Source organism: Phalacrocorax carbo, chromosome 17 (assembly GCF_963921805.1).
Source record: "Phalacrocorax carbo chromosome 17, bPhaCar2.1, whole genome shotgun sequence".
NCBI lineage: Eukaryota > Metazoa > Chordata > Aves > Suliformes > Phalacrocoracidae > Phalacrocorax > Phalacrocorax carbo.
Window position 1 is genome coordinate 2,376,685 of NC_087529.1, and position 16,713 is coordinate 2,393,397.

At 44.8% G+C, this 16,713-nt stretch overlaps 2 protein-coding genes across 3 annotated transcripts in view; one reads left to right on the forward strand and one right to left on the reverse strand.

Moving 5' to 3' along the window:
• SSH2 (slingshot protein phosphatase 2) overlaps nt 1–11,750 on the reverse strand; it is a 104,021-nt gene extending 92,271 nt beyond the window's left edge. The window contains 3 exon segments of the mRNA XM_064467883.1: nt 11,491–11,590; nt 11,592–11,722; nt 11,724–11,750. Coding sequence (XP_064323953.1) covers nt 11,491–11,590; nt 11,592–11,722; nt 11,724–11,735 — 243 coding nt within the window. The 5' untranslated portion in view covers nt 11,736–11,750.
• Nucleotides 11,404–16,713, forward strand: part of EFCAB5 (EF-hand calcium binding domain 5) — a 41,757-nt gene continuing 36,447 nt past the window's right edge. For both annotated transcript variants that reach the window (XM_064467885.1, XM_064467884.1), the window contains exon 1: nt 11,404–11,521. The gene's annotated coding sequence lies outside the window, so the exon portion shown is untranslated. The remainder of the gene's footprint in view (nt 11,522–16,713) is intronic.

Consider the following 16,713-nt stretch of genomic DNA (forward strand, 5'->3'; position numbering starts at 1 on the left):
CTGTTGGTATCTCTCAACCGCTTCAGGGTTCTTCAGTATTTCCCCCAACATGTACAGAGAAGTGTTTACCATCAAATCAAAGTGTAAGAAGACTGAAGTATGCCCAAGATGTCCTATCTCACAGCAAGCAAATGAGATTCTGACAAATACAGATCGCTTCTCACCTCAAGCTATCTTTGCACCTACTCCCTTGGGCCCAAGGCATTCCGTGCTCATCTGTCCTAGAGCCAAACTTGCAAGTTAAGTTTAAACAAGATGATTAGTTTTGGTTTGGGGTTGTTTGAGGTTTTTTGGGGAGTGTTTGCAGGAAGGGGTGTGTGTGTTTGCTTGGGTTTGGGTTTGTTGGGTTGTTTTTCGGTGGTTTTTTTTTCTTTGTTGGGGTTTTAATTTTTTAATTTTTTGAAATGAGGCACATCTCAAGTTCAGAATTAAGCTTGAATACTTGCTCATGTCTTGAAAATTTACTTGGGCTCACACCATCTTCTCCCCAAATACTACAAAGATGTCAAACTTTTCCCTTCTCCTCAAGGGAAAGCAAATGTTTGAACACCCTCACTCATAAGAGAACCAGATAGAAACTGCCCCAAAATAACTGTCTCGACCATCCAACTGGACGCCAGAGGGAAATTTTTCACACTGAGGACAGTCACCACTGGAATAATCTCCCCAGGGAAGTGGTTGACTCGGCCACATTGGACACCTTCAAGAGTCGCCTGGACAGGGTGCTGGGCCGTCTTGTTTAGACTCTGCTCCTCCTAGAAAGGTTGGATTAGATGATCCCTGAGGTCCCTTCCAACCTGTGTGATTCTGTGATCTACAGTCCACATGAACAAATTGAAGTTAAACAGAGCTTCCTCCAGGCAAGAGCAGTTTCTAGTGTAAGAGAAAAATTCCACTTCAAAGACCAGAGGCATGGGTTGCAGAAGCCTGTGGCGCATGAAGCACAAGTTGAGCTCAGGGATCTGTAAAGTATACGTGAACAATATTTGTTCCACCCTCCAAGACTATGCAAACTCTATTCCAGTCATCCTATAAACGTTAACTGACAGTGTCTCCCTTCCCTTAAAGTTTATATAACTATGCCCAACTTTTGGGAAGGCATCTGAACATACGCTCCGTTCCTGTTGTTTTGCCCTGATAATCTCTTTTAAGATTCAGGAGCGGAGCGGAAGCTGCACAGGCAATTTGCTCCCGGCACATGACGGAGGCAGCCACCCCCAGCAAAGTGCTGAGGGACACCGGGGCAGGCTGACACAGAAAGCGAGGGATAACATATATTTGATTTCCACATGCAACCGTATTGACACGTTTATACAATATTAGACTTGACCCGCACTACAGGGGTAGCAGCTGTCTGGAGGTTTACTTAAATGTTGAAATTTAGGCTTCCATGTTCTATTAACTGCTGTGCAACCAGAGCGCCACAAAGAAGGAAGAAATGCCAGAAAGAACAACAACAACAAAGACTAAGCTGTCCTGTTTCACTTCACTTTTTGAAGTCACAAGCTTGCTACCCCACAGAAGGACAACTCAGCTGAAAACAAAACCAGAGGAAACTCCCAATAACAAAACTCACTGGATGTTACATAAGAAAAACACTTGCTCAGAAAGTGAATTAAGTCTTTGCCAACCATCCTGCAATTTTAAAAGGCAAAGGCGAAGGCTGTCATTCCAAGGCTTACCCTTCACCCAGGAAGGCAATATAATATGGCAGCTAGTTAAACTGTTTCGCACCACATTTTGAAGCACTGTATTTAAATACAATGGTTACAGCATCATCTGGAGAACATGCCCAGAACTGTTTGTCCTTAAACTATTTTAAACTATTGAGGAGGATTGTGGAAAGGGAAACAAAAACAAAAAGGCAACAACAAAAACAAAGAACAACAACAAAAAAAGACTTAATCCTTATTCCAGAAACATCTTTATCTTTTCACCTAGCATTTCCTCCTGCAACTAGGTTTAGCTCCTGCCTGTAGGTCAGAGAGCTGAGTCACTTTCCTGCTTGCCCCACATCTACTTAAGAGCTAAATTTTCAGCGCGACATCCTGCTTCCTACAAGAGATGCTCCAGAAGTCAGGATTACTGCAAAGAACCAGCAGACTCCGTACAAGAAGCAGGCCACCTCACAGATGACTGCTGACCCTCTGCTCCTACGCAGACATTCACATACAGAAGTTCTGGTTTTTTAATTACAGTTTGCTACGGACGGGCCCCTTCCTGGCTGAGCAAGACCTTGCAAATTGTTTTCAGACAGAGGGTCAGCAGCCCACAGGTTTTTCCACATGCAAGTGAAGGTTAGGGACTTTTGGTTTTAAATGCCTGGAACGTGGCACTTGGGACACTTAACAGCATTCAGCAGCTTCAGAGGTTCGTGGGAAACTCCAGCTGCAGATATATTAAGCCGAAGGGTTGGTCCTGCATCACGCAGAAGACTCGGACTACCTCCAAGTACCAGCAAAGCTCTCCTCTGGAAAGCCAAGCTTTTTACACATGCAAGGCATATGCCCTATCCCTCCCTCTCATCATCACACTAAAAGGTATAGAGATGAAACGCTTCAAGGGTTTTGGTTTTTTGCTTAAGAATCCTAATGTACACATTTCTCAGATGTTAGCCGTTGAAGCAAAACCAAGCTAGTTGAACAAGTCTTAAAAGTTCTTGCTGCAATTTTCAGTGTGATAATTTTGTACATCAAAACAGAAGGGCCGTGGCAGCAGCCAGCAGGAGTGATAGGACAACCACAGTCCCCTGCGACAGGACCAGCTTTCCGCATTAAGAATCCATTTCTCAGGTATTTAATCCAGTTAAAAGTTGAAGACAAAGGTGCTTAGCACAGCAGGTTTTCCCTTTTTCCTAGGGAGGCCTTGAGACCTAACAAATGAATGCAGTATTCCTCAACAAAATCCCTACGGTGCCATTCTTCCCCAACTACTTCCTATTGCTTAGTGTCTGTTCCAAGACGGAGAACAAACTCTTGGATTTGGAACCTGCTCCAGATGCCCTTTGGGCATCCCCACTCATACAACAGCAAAGCCAGTTACAGGCAAACTAACGGAAGCAGCCTGCAGATTTTCTCCTAAGAAGAGAGTATCATATACCAACCGCTACAGCAAGCGTGTTAACGTAGAGAAAACGTGTGACTCAGTGGACTTGCAGTACACAGGAGTCAGGTTATGGCCTTCTGCCTTTCAGATCCTGCTTTATCTCGCCGCAAGACTTGTTTGTGGCTCACCCCACGGGGGTGTGGGCGAGGGGTAAGCTGTGCATCAGGGATCCTGGCATCACAAGACCCAGAGCCATGCAACTCCTGAGACATCATCTCTGGAATTCACTTTCTAGAGATGTCCCGCACTGCTCTACTTGGAGCGCAGTGGAAAGCTCAGGCATCCAAGCCACCTCCTGAGCTCTGGTATGAGCTCAGCACAGGGACAGCACGATCTGTGATAAAACAGTTCTTTCAAAATAGGTCAGATTAAATATTCCAATGTCTTTGATTGCCTCAATACAAGAAGTTTATACTGCGGCCTTGATTTCCTCACTAATTTCACCTTGAAACTGTTACGCTGATGCAGTAACTTCATTATTTCCGTGAAGCCTCAGTTGAGGAGCTCCTCGGTAGAAGGAGCACCAGTATACCCAAAACCAGGGAGCAGCGTTTCAGCGAGTGCCACAGGCTGTTTTACCAAGGCCATAAGAAGTTCACGTCACAGGGTATTTGCCAGGAGTTTCATGATTGCTGGCACACACAGCAAGGGTGCCACGGAAGCAACAAGCTGTTTAACCGTGTGACTCATCTTAGAGCAACTTTTTATGCCTTCTGAGAGGAGATCAGCCTGCAATGAGCAACACTGATAAGATGCATATTCAGAGCAATTCTATTCGGGCAAAAAGCTATTGACACATTGAAAACGGCATATACAGAAGCCTGCCCAAAGGCTAACTGAAGCACACGAACACACACGCTGCAATACTATACTATTGCAATAAGACAATTTGCAGATGGTTGACAAATATCAGAATCAATTTATACAGCCCAACTCAGAAATGCAAAAATGGTTTTTAGCCTTCATAACTTTTTTATCCCTTTAAACAGAGCACTCTGGAGGAACAGCTTCCAGCCAAAAGGTAAGAAACCCTGCATGCTTTGTTTAAATCACTGACCACCTCCAATAGATATCACCTATTTCTCTTGCTACGAAAGATATGAGCTTCACTGTCACTACCCAAAAAAACAAAAGGATGCTCAGGCAAATCAATGGAACAAAGAAGAGACCCTATTTAAATTCGCAGGCTGAGCTAAACAACTGGAAGTCTTGTCAACTGCCTGCTCCAAGCCCAGTGCTTTCATCTTGCAAGGCCAGTTTACATAAAGGAAGTATCCGTCACAGAAGACCAGCAGCTTAGTACAACTTCTTGCTAAGGGCACCAGCAAGAGTCAGACAGGAAGGCAGTAAAAGCTTCAGGTCAGTCAAACTCTAAAAGTACAGAAGCATTTTTTAAGCTTCCCATCCATTACATTCTTGCAAGGACAGCATGAGCTTCCAGCGGACAGATGTTCCTGAGAGCCAGTCAGCAAAACAGCCTTCTCGCTTCAGCGGGGTGAAGCTGTGCTGTGGTACTGGGAGGATGTGGTTTGTTGTGACTGAAGAATGAAACCTCGAGCTGCAGGCTGTGATCAGGGAGCAGCTACACTGAGCTAAGCTGCCCAAAGGCTATTTTCTTTTTTTTAATTTCCCAAGACAGAATAGTTGCAGCTATAGATCTTTCAGGATTTTTTTCCGCAGTAACTGCAAATCCTCAGGCATTACCCCTGCATGCAGGCAGCCCTCTTACACTAGAATACTTTCAGAGACTGCTTTTTGAATGGCAGTCTCCACTCAAAATAGCATTCTCCACGTAAGTAAATGTGTCACAGACTCTCAGAATAACTGTAGATATTACAAGTACCCTGCCCTTTTCAACTGCCATTCATTACTTAAATAGCAAGAATCAATATTGGTCAGATAATATTCATTACAGCATCACAGGCTATTTGCATTTTCAAATTACAAGCTCCTTTTCAAAACACAGGAATTTATGTACCGAGACAACAACTTCAGTGCATATTTCACTCTGTTTCAATGTAACTTCATATTTTGAAAGCTGCACTGATAAAATTTCCCTCTGAACCTAAAAATGGCCACTTTAGGTCAACACCGACAAAATACTACAAGAAGCCTGACTTTCCCCAAGAAAAGCAGGCTTCAGCTTGTAGGCCAGCTACCATAGCCTCTCTTGGCTGGACTTCACTGGTCAAGGCATAAATACTACAAAACTGACAACTTGTAAAGCAATGCCCCAGTAAACTAAACAAAAAGAAAGGGAAGGATATGGGAGAAGCAGCTGCCACCTTCACGAAGAAACCTTGCACTGAGTGATCTAACGTAAAGCACAGTATGAAAGAGGTATTTTATATTTGGTGCATCCTTCAGCTCAATAAGCACAGTAACAAATAGCGCGACATATTAGACCCAATAGTCAGTCACAGCCAGGTCCAAATTTACACCCCTCTTCTCACAAATCAGATTAGAAAAAGCCAGGAAAAACAAAACCACTCCACTACACAGTCCAAACCTAACGATCATCAGGTTAGGTAAGGTATGAACACTCAGAAAAATCTACAAACATATCTGGGAAATGCAAATAAAGGGTTGGCTATTTCTGGAAGAAATTAACAAAAAATAATCAAGCTATAATTGCTACAAAAGGACAGTTAGATCCCTTAAAAAAAAAAAAAGAAAAAAGATACAGACTCTTTCTCGTACTCTGCAAGTTTTAAGAATGTTCCTATGTAATCCTCAGTGAGGTCTCAATTCAACTGTCATCATCCTCCTTCTCAGCTCCAAATACTGTTCCCAACCTGAAAAAGGACCGCACATGGACCCCGGTCCAGTGCCCCCTGCTCTAGGTGTGCCTGCTCAAGCAGGGGGTTGGACAGGATGATCCCAGAGGTCCCTTCCAGCCCCCACCATTCTGGGATTTCATGCAGATCCCTAGAAGATCCTGCTCTGTGTGTGGACAACAAATCTTCAGGAGAAGGATCAGTCTTTTGTCACAAAGTAGCTTCAGCTTAACCATCCAGCTGCTTAAGGAGCTGAGTTTCACCACATATTAATGCATTTACACACACAAAAATGCTCGGCAACCCAAGCGCCTGGTCTTGTGCAGCTGGATAGAAGCATTTTAACAATACAGCATCACACCCAACGCCAGGCAGACACCTCCCATGTTCCTTGCAAAGCTTTCAACAGAAGTTTCAAAGATAGAGAGGAAGTTACAAATCACCTCACTAATATAGTTTTATCTCCCAACGGTGACAGCTGGCAACACAGGAAATTGAGGTATCTGTGAGGCCCTATGAGAAGTTTGCCTGAAGCAGGAATCAGCACGTTCTTCTGGTCCACTGCCTCTGAAAACTGAAGTTTACAGAGTGAGCTACGCCTATACCTGAAAAACATCTGTTGAGGAAAACCAACAAATACAAGATGACACCATCTTGAAAGATTAGGCATTTCTAAGTCTACTAAATATTTCACAAGAAGCTTCTGTTCCCCTAGCTACATTGTAGTCCCTTCCAAAAATCAACTCCCCACAACCCCATACAAGCAGCAGCTAACAAGATCTCAACTAATTAAGAAAAAAAGAAAAAAAAAAAGTTCTATGTTAGATAGACCGGACTTACCAAGGATTAAGTAAACTCACAAATACCACATTGTTTAATAGCAACTGCAGGACCAGGGGTAGAGAAATGTTATATTTAGCTTCCCCATAAATAAATGGGAAAATATTTCCTTTCTGTTCCACCAGCAAGGAGCTCTCAAGCACAACATGACAGAGACTCCCCAAACACATTTGTAGGGCTCTGCTTCCTGCTCAAGCTGTTCTCCTGGGAATAAGGAGGGGAAGTCAAATGGCTTAAGTTTTCATTTGCTTTAAACTTTTTTTTTCTTAACTGTGCATTTTAGAACAATATCTGCAGCATATCCTCTCTTTCTGGGTCAGTCACTCCCTTCCAATAAAAGCATATTGTCTCCCTGAGGGTAGGGAAGACAAGTGAACTGCGAGAGCTATCAGGGCCAGACTGCCTGCCCAGCTTCTTCGCTTCTCAGGAAGGAGTCGTGATAGAGAAAAGAAAACCAGCACTTAAAAGAAATTACAGTTTTTGTTCTGTACAACTGTGCAAAAAATTAATTCAAACAGGCAAGTTCCAATAGATTATTTCTCAATACAGATATCATCAGACGTCTTTTCGAAAGCTACAGAGTGTAAGAGCAGTTTCCACCGCTCCCGTCATCATGCTGACACAGATTCGATGCTAGCCTGGTGACTGAAGTTACCCAACAACTCCCAGCGCCTTAGAGAACAAGGCTCACAGAGGATTTTGAGGCAGGCCTCTTTTACCAGCTCTCTGCTTCAGCTAATGCTCCTTCTTGCACCTTGTCCCTAGACCTGACAATGCGGCTGCTGCGCCCACACTTCGCTACAGAGTGAGCAACAGAGATACTGCGTGTTTGTCAGCCAGAGCGAGACATCGCAGCTTCATACCAACAGCAGGTTCAGAGAGACGGTTCACTGCTTAGAGATCCAAGCAGCAAAAGTAACTTCAAAATGATACGCAAACAAGGACAGTGTTAACAACTGCATTCAACAACAATGCATGCACACCAACAGCCCACACAAAATAACTTACTCCCTTTTAAAATGTTATATTTTGGTTAACAATGCTGAATAACTTTTTTTTTTTATTTAAACCCCAAAAGCAAAGGATATAGCAAGTTAAGTTCATTCCGATTTCTTTCTGTTCACTATCTTACAGTTGTCAAGAAAGAACCCAAAGAAAATATGCTTTTTTTTTTACCCCTCTGAAATTAAGATACTAGAAGGGATGGATGGAAAGCCCTACCACTTGACAAGATACCATCCAGCAAGTCAGGGGATATGGCACAGATGTTTGGAAGTAGGGTCAAGAAGTCTGGGGTATGGGGAGAAAAAGCAACAGGCTAGGTTTTTCAAATCGCCCTAGCAAAGCTCTGCCTGCATGTCTGAGCAGCACTTGGTTTTATTCACCGCTTTCGATCACAATGGGGCTCCTGTGCCCACCTGCTGGAACACAGACGCACACTCCAAGGACCCTTCTTTCACTTTGACTTGAGCCATCCTCCTCCTCCCCAAAAAAAACTTCTTTGGGGGATGGGAGGGAGAACAGCCACGCCCCTCAACTCCCCCCAAAAAAAAACACAGAAGGGGGAAGGGAAAAAAAAAGAGGAAATCTTATTTTGTGTGACAAGATAAACAAAGGCCTTGCTCAGCACCAAGCAGCCCCTCTCCGCTCATGGCATCTTTACATTTTACTGTTGTTCAGCCCTGCCTTGTGCTCTGTTAGCAGAAAATGGTACATCAGAAGACAATTGTTCTGCCGTATAGAAGTGAAGATTGCAGCCCTATTTCTCCAAAGCAACTGCATAACCAAAGGCCAAAACAAACAGACAGCAGAAGTCTGGACGGACAATTAAGGGAATTTTACAAGTCATCAAGCAACCAGAGGGCTGTAAATGTATAATCAACACTTTGTATGAACTGCCCTGAAACTAATACTCATGAGATGCTCTATGGCAATGAGAACAAGATAAAAACCTATAAATAAAAGCCATCCAATTTCAGAGTGATTCAGATCAGCTATTCCCCTGAATCCGTAAGAGCCAATTATAACTGTTTATAGGGCACACTTAATGCAAAAAATCACTTTGAGGGCATCAATTTCACCCTTTCTCCTTGTCTGAGAAGTTCATCTCTAAAACAAAGAGACATCAAGCAATTTAAAAGGGAATCCATCTCTGCCCTCAAAATTCTGAGTGACCTGGAAACAGAACTAGACATAGCCATATGCTTGCACACCAACATCCTTCTTCCTAGCCTACAAGCTGGAAGAGCAAAGCTCCAGCAGTCACCACATAATCCTTCTTCAGAAACAGCAGGATTTCATGCAGAAAGTTCAACCCTTATACAACTCATAAAATTATTTAGCCAGATGAGCTGTCTTTTAAAGAAGTAATTTAGAGCTAGACTTATCAGTCTGTACAGAAGGAAGCTACCACCAGTTTACAACAGACTGTTTCAACCAATTTCACTCAACACTGAACGAATCGAGCCCCCCTGCTGAAGTCAACAAGGATCCATAGGAACAGCAAGCATGGCAGGCTTGCAGGACCAAAGCCTTCTTAAGGACTGAAAAGGTGGCTGCCCTGCGGACAAGCCCTTGGCAGCCCAGGAAGGATCATCAGCTGAAACGACACCAAAGTTTTGGTTAAGAAACAACAACTTTGTGGCAAAGGAGGAACACACACAAGCTCAACAACATTGTGACAGAAGAACCAACCAAGCCCAGCTATCTAATAAGAGGCTAAAAGGGCAGTCAAACTCCTCAAGTGTGGTTAGGAAGTTATTACAGGAAATGCAGAAGTACTCAAACAATAGCAGTTAAGGGCAAAATATGATGAATATCATTTCCACTTTGGACAGCAAGAAAAGTCTGAGAAAGTAGAAGTAATTGTAAGAACCAAAACCAGGCCAGGAAAACAGTCACACGCTTATTTTTCGCATGGGGCACCAACAAGTTACAAATACCGCTGGTACAGAATACACCTCCGTACTGTGAGACTGAAGAAAGATAATATAGATAAATATGGAGAAAGCTGCATTCTCTTGATCTATCAGGCTCTGGAGGGAGTTGTTTATATATTAAAAAGTAAGTAGTGTTCAAAAATCAGTACAGTTTCAATTTAATTGAATGGATAGGGAAGCAGCCTGGCTGTTCCAGATGTGAAAGCTTTACAGAATACAATTAATTGTTCATATATATCAAATATTTAACAAAGGAACGGGTTATGTATGCACCCACGCGGGAGAAAGGAAGATGCCAAGAGACACATACCTATTCCCATAAGATGCCTTAAAGGCAAGAAATGTATGAGAAAGACAGTAGTGGAAAGGGTAAAGAAGTCAAAAGGCAAAAGCAACCTGTGAAGTAATGCAGCGTATTAATATTTGTAGTAGAGAAATAAGCGAAATTAACCCGTGTTGCTAAATAAACATACTTTAGGAGAGACATGGGAGTGAAGGGGGGAAGTGTTCTGACAGTTAAAATGCTGTCAGGGCAGGCAGGACCTGTCAAGTAGCTGATCTAGTTTCAGAAGAGGTTACCTAACGCAACACAAAATCTTTTCAGAGCAGTTGGCTCTTTCATCCCCCCACCGTGATGGAAGCAACTGGGATCTCAACTCTCCTCCTGCCCAAACATTTGCAAACCAGACATAACACCAGTGTGATAATGCATGGGGTCTTTTAAGGAAGAAAGCTGAGAACTAAGCATACAGAAAGCGAAAGCAAGCTCACTATTTTCATCCTCATCCTTAGCTGTATTAGAACCAAGCCACATAATCAGTAGGCAGCAGTTTAAGGGGCGAACGTGCAAGATTTTACAATACAGAAGTACTAAAACAACACCCTGTCCCAAGTTTAAAGATCATGGAAAGCAAGAAGTCTTTGGAGCTGCCTCCCTCACTTCCTGACTGAGGGCAGTGATGAGAACATCTGCTCATTCTGCACATCTCACCCAGGGATGGGAAACCTGGCCTTTATGTATCTGTCTTGGGCTTGACACGGCCTCTTGAAGATTGCATTCCACATTCAAAATAAAGGAAAGAAAAAAGAATTTTAGCTCTTCGCAAAGGGCCAAGTACCGGAGATACCCAGAGGGTACTGTCAGATTAAATCATCTTAAAACAGCCGTAACTGGAACAATGTCAGTTTGCTTCCACGCACGCTTCCCGCCTCTCTCCCACTACGTACAATGAAAACAAAACTAATCCAGGCTGCTTTATTTAGCCAGTTCCGCGCTGCAGCTGGGGCAGCAGCACCTTACACAGAGCGCTGGGGCTCAGCCGGTGCTGCAGCACCTTCCCGCGGGGCGCTGGGGCTGGGGCTCTGCCCAGGACCCTGCGGGAACCACCCGGGCTGCGCTTCCCGAGAGCCCGGAGCGCGGAGCCCCCCGGGCTCCCCGAGGCCGACCCGGGCCCGCTGAGGTGCCCCCGGCACCCCCTCCTCTCCCCTCGCCTGTCACCAGGCCACGGCCACGCAAGCGCGACTCGAGGGCCCCGCAGGGGGGTCTGACCCCGTTCCCAGGGGCCGGGGGGCGCTGGGGCAGGAGGGCCGGGGGGCTGGGGCTGGCCGGGGGGCGCTGAGGCGGGGCCGCCGCTGCCCACCCACCCCCCGCCGGTCCTGTCAGGGCCCGGCCACCGGCGGGAAGGGCGTGAGGGGAGGGGGGGTGTAAAGCGAGCGGTCTGGCGCACGCATGCGCACCGCCGCGCGCCGGACCCTAACGGCCACCAACCGCCGCGCTCCCCTCAGCGCCGGGCGGGCGGACGGACGGACTGACTGACGGACGGACTCACCGAGGCGCAGGGGCTGGAGGTGGCGCTGGGGGTAGGCGAGCGCTGCACCGTAACCAGAGCCATCGAGGCGCGGCGGGGCCCCCCGTGCGGCCGGCGGGGCCTCACTCCATGGCGGGAGGGCGGGGAGGGGAGCGGGGGCGGCGCCGGCCGCAGGGGGCAGCAGCTCCGCGCGCGCCAACGGCCTCTCGCTGACTGAGGCGCGCCGGGGCTGGGCCGGCCGGGCACAATAAGGCGGCAGTGCGCATGCGCCAGCTGTCAGCGCGGCGCCGCCCCCGGGGCCGCGCCGGAGGATTAACCCTTGCCGCGCCGGCGGGCGGCCGCGCTGAGCCTGGCCTCGGCGAGCGCGGCCCCGGCAGCACCTGCGATGCCCGGCCCCGGCCTCGGCCTGGGAACGGGTCTCATCGTTCCTCCTCAGGCCTCTCAGCCCCAGAGATGAGTTTTAGGAATGTCAGAACGTGCCTCCCGTAAAAAGTGGAGTTTTTCTGGAATCCCAGCCTGCTGGGAGCTGTAGCAATGCGTATGGCACCTACTCAGTGACACTAAGCTGGCCTTAATGCTCACACGCTGTGGCTTTTCCTTGGCTTAGGGAGCAATAGTAACTCCTTCTGTAATAAAAACAGCATATAACACCTATTTATACCTCAGTGCACAAGCCTAAACACCAAAAAAACAGTCTAATAAGTATATGTGACAAAGCATTTAAACACCCCAAAATGCAATACTGCTTCATAGTTCGGGTTCTGAGACACAGAGCCTATTAAGCTTTTTAAGACACTATTAAGCTTTGTGTATTTTGCGGTTTCAGCCTGGTACTACTGAAGCTGTGGGAAGGTTGGCATCACGAAATATCTTGGGCATCCAATGACAACACTACATGTGACAAACAGAAGCCAGTCTGAATATTAAACAGAGCAAACTCTTCTTTGTCAGGAGTGTGTATTAACCCACTGATTCCTTTTAAGCACCTGGTCCGTATTGCGTTCATGTGCTCCTCAGACTGACAGGGCTGCATGAGACTCTTGCCCCTGTAAATCTAAGCACCAGAGAAGCCACACGGTAGCTCTTCGGGCTATTCCCCAGAGCCCTGCAGTCAAAATAATTAGCAGGGCTGCTCTGGTAGCTGGGCTTCACTGCAAGGGAGAAGTCAGGCTTGCTAATGAGGCATTTTGCCTCCTGGTGGACAAGAGAGGATGAAAGGCCCTAAACTGGACTAAAACTGAGCTTACAGAGTGAACTGCACAGCAAGCCCAGATCTTGAACATGAAAGAGCCCAAAAGAGCCCCCAGTGGGATCTGAGCACATGGGGAGAATAAGCAAAACCCGTAGGTAAACAATGAGTCATTGTCCTGCCTTTTACAGCCATCATGTTGTTATTTTGAAACACAGTATTTATGGAAAGCATGCTAGCAGCGCACTCAGGTTTATGGCACAGAGGCCAAGAAAATGTCTTCCAGACCCCCTTTAAATTAGTATCCCCCAAGTGCCGAGTATCTTTTCCTGAGCAGCCTCTTGTCCGGCCCCTCCCTCTCATTTATTTATTAAATGCTTTATCTTTTTTGTGGGCGAATCTGCAATACAGAGTGGTTTTAGTGTATCTCCACAGTACATATAGATTGGCAAAGACCGTTCCAAATACAGACATCCTTTTGCCATTATAGATAAAGCAAGTTGCAAGTTTTGGGAGAAAAAGGACTCCTCTGTGCTTGCAAGTTGCACGGACCAGATTTTGTCACACTCTGGAATGACTTAGCTGGAGCAGTAAGGCTGTTAGGTGTGGCTGCTGAAAAAAGCTCTATCTGTACTTACAGCAGAACTTCTTTCTTATCGATATTTGCTACTCGTTCCAGCTGTATAACTAAACTGCCTAAAGTATATTTTCAGACCATATTAGTCACCTTTTTATTTAGTTCATACCCAGCTCAGGAAAGAACAGGAATAAAACCTTAACTAAAAATGTCATGGAATGACACTATAATGGAGCACGTGGGAACCTTTTTGTTTTCAGTAATTTTAAAGATTATTTAGGTTTGCTGCTACATCCATTGTAGGTGCTTTTTGTTCTATTTCACTTTTTCTGCCCTATCTTCCGTGAAACTGAAAAAGAGCTTTGGATCCTGGCAAAGCATTTCTTTCTTTTAGGTAAAAATGATCCTGCGTCACTTAGGAGTCCCTTGGAGAAGGTGGTGGGAACATAAGAAGCGAGGACTTGAGTGCTTGGCTACACATTGGTTACACAAAACATTGTGAAGCTTAGCAGAGAGAGAGATCCTCTGTGGTTACCAACCTCCGTGTCGAGGCGGTGGCCAGCTACGAGGCCTTGCTGCTCTCAGGTTTTTGCCATGATTTTCAGTGCAGGCAGGAGTCACACTGGAGGGTGGGAAAGTTTTTTCTTCTCTGGTGTATGACAGGAGTCATAACGCTCTTCACCTTCCTCTAAAGCATAATATCCACGTTACTGTTCTGTTTCACGCAAATAGATTCCTGCAAATAACAGGGCTCCTTTGAGGCATGTAGCTTCTGCCCAGGTACGTCTGCACTGAGGCAGAGGATAGGTGGGAGGCTACGAGATCCCGGAGCATTCTAGCAGTTTCCTCACCTGGGGGGTGGTGTTTCTTCCTGGATTTTGAGCAACAGTCACACAGGGATTATTACCAAGGAATGATTATTTAAACCAGCTTCTAAAATAGACTTTTGTGTCATTTTCATAACCCTGGTAGCTCTTCCAGGTATTTGAACAGCAAACACTTTTAAAAAACATTTACCGCAAGTAAATAATGGAGTTGCTATCTACAGTTAGCCAAAGGTCCAACATATCAGTTATTAACTACCATAATCACAGATTGCGATGGTTATCCGAGCCATTAGAAAGGTATCATTTGCATGTGCAATGTTTTTTTCGCAGCAGAATTTAAATGTGGAGGAGGAAGCTATACAGCAGCTGTATTCTGATTGAAAAGAGCCATTAGAGGACAGCCCGTGGCCACAGCATCGTGGTCGGTACAAAAGAGAGACTGGAAGCCTGTGGCCTTGTTCTTCCCCGTGCTGAGAGCGCTGTGGTCAGCACCTGCAGCTTTAGCCCAGCATGTTACCATTTAAAGGATGGGAGGATACACATGGGCTGGTTTTGTATGCATTTCCAAAACTGACTATTTTCCTTCTTTAATCCACTGCAAACATTTCTCTGGCTAACACAACTTATTATTACTACATGTCGGGGCTTTTACTGCATAATCTTGGCATCAGCTGCAAAAGGCAACAGAGTGCTCCCAAAATGTATCTTGCGCAGAAAAACATAAAAAGATAGAAGAGGCAATTCCAGCAAAACATCTGTGATGACATATTCAGCCCATTATTTTGTCAACAGTGCGAGTATTTGATGGCATAATAAAAGGATACACTTTGCTTAGCAAAAACATTAAGGGATAACATCCAAGTTAAATAGGGTGCGATTAAAGGTTTGCTTAACCCATGGGATTCCACTTCCAGAAAAATAAAAACAGAGCCATTTTAATCCCTCCTTCCCCATTCTATTTGTATGCTCTTGTTTGGGGTTAAAAAATCACTTTAAGAAAAGGGAGAGTATTTTTTTAATTTATGTTTCATAGCGAATAAGGAAGAAGTTTTGTAAGTTAATCATAATAGCAACAGAGTTCTGTATTGCAAAGGGGAAAAATCAAGCCCACCTGGGAGAAGAGATAACAGGAGTTAATCATGTGCAAACTGCTTTGAGGAGAAAGTGCACAATCCAATTTAAGCCTCATTTTAAACTACTCCTGTGCACTAATTTTCTGCTTCGTTTTATTGACATAATTGATGTTGTACTTCAACACATCATGGAAATACACTGCAATGAGCACATTTCCTTCTGATACATGTTTTTTCAAATAAGTAGCAGAGAAATGATAATTTATTACAGCCTATTTTTCATATGAAAGACAACTTATATGTTTCTTGTGGGTTTTTTTTTTTGTGCTGTGTTTCCTCTCTGCAAGCAAATAATGAATTCTAAACTCAGCCAGTACTGTAGCATCTACGGCATATTACCACACCGGCAAGCTTGGCATTCCGGTGGCATCTGAGAGTCTCCAGAAGAAAAGTTTTTTCAGAGGGACACTTAGCACAGATGGCCAAAGCTGTCTGCAGAAGTTACAACCATACAAATTTTTCTGAAATATGTACATAGAGGAAAATAAATATTGCCAGGTACAACCACCAGGAATTTCTATAGCGTCCCCCTTTCCAGAAAAGACAGTATAAAAATAAAATACAACTTGAGGCTTTTGACTGGCCACTAAAGTACAACTGTTGTTGCAATTTATGAGCAAGTTTCCTCCTTGTAAAGAACCCGTACGCAGTATGTACACGCCCTAACTTCTGTGGCAGGTCTGAGGAACGAAGCTAAACCTTTTTCTTAAGGGCAGCATGAATGTTGTACTGGGTTTATGTCGGGACTCTGGGTACACGTCGCTTAGAGCTATTTCCAATTCCAGAGTTTTACAAATTAATTATTATTTACCTTGGTGTGGTGGGTGCTGTAATAAATAACAAGTGCCTTGATGAAGATGACAGAGAATGGAATATTTGAGTACGCAGTTAAAACTCCAGAGTTCCTAAACCAGAGAACAAATGTGACTCTGAGAGTAACTGCTTCAGATTTTGGAGAAATTCTGTTATTTGTATTAAACCTCCTCTGTTTCAAGTTTTGTAACCAGCTCAGCTGCCCCATAAAATGGAGGCTAACGCTCTGCCAGAGGGTAGGGTACTGTGCAGCTGTTCCAGTGACAAATACTGGAGATAAAGTCACGGTTCAGTTTTCCTGCAGGTGGGCAATCCAAAGATCTTGCCTCTTCCAGTGCAAAATACAGGAAAGAAAAAACATTAGAATAACCTTGTTTCTCAGCAGAAATTGCCCTAAGTTTCTCAGCTGGAAGTCCTGCAGAACGCCAAGGAACTCACTGAACAGACACCTGATTTGCATTAGTATAAATGCGTGCAGAATGGCTGTGGTAGGCGCTTTTGTCTTTTCCCTTCTCCTTTCCCTGTGTTGCGTATTATTCTTTAAGAATATAGGAGAAATTATTAAAGGTGATTCATCAAATTCCTTTAGATTCATGTTTAAAGACAGTCTAACAAAATGGCATTATAAACTCCCCTCTTATTAGTGCTGTACGTGCCTTTCCTGCAAGGCTGCTTCAAAGCGACACGGTTCTTTACAAAAAAAAG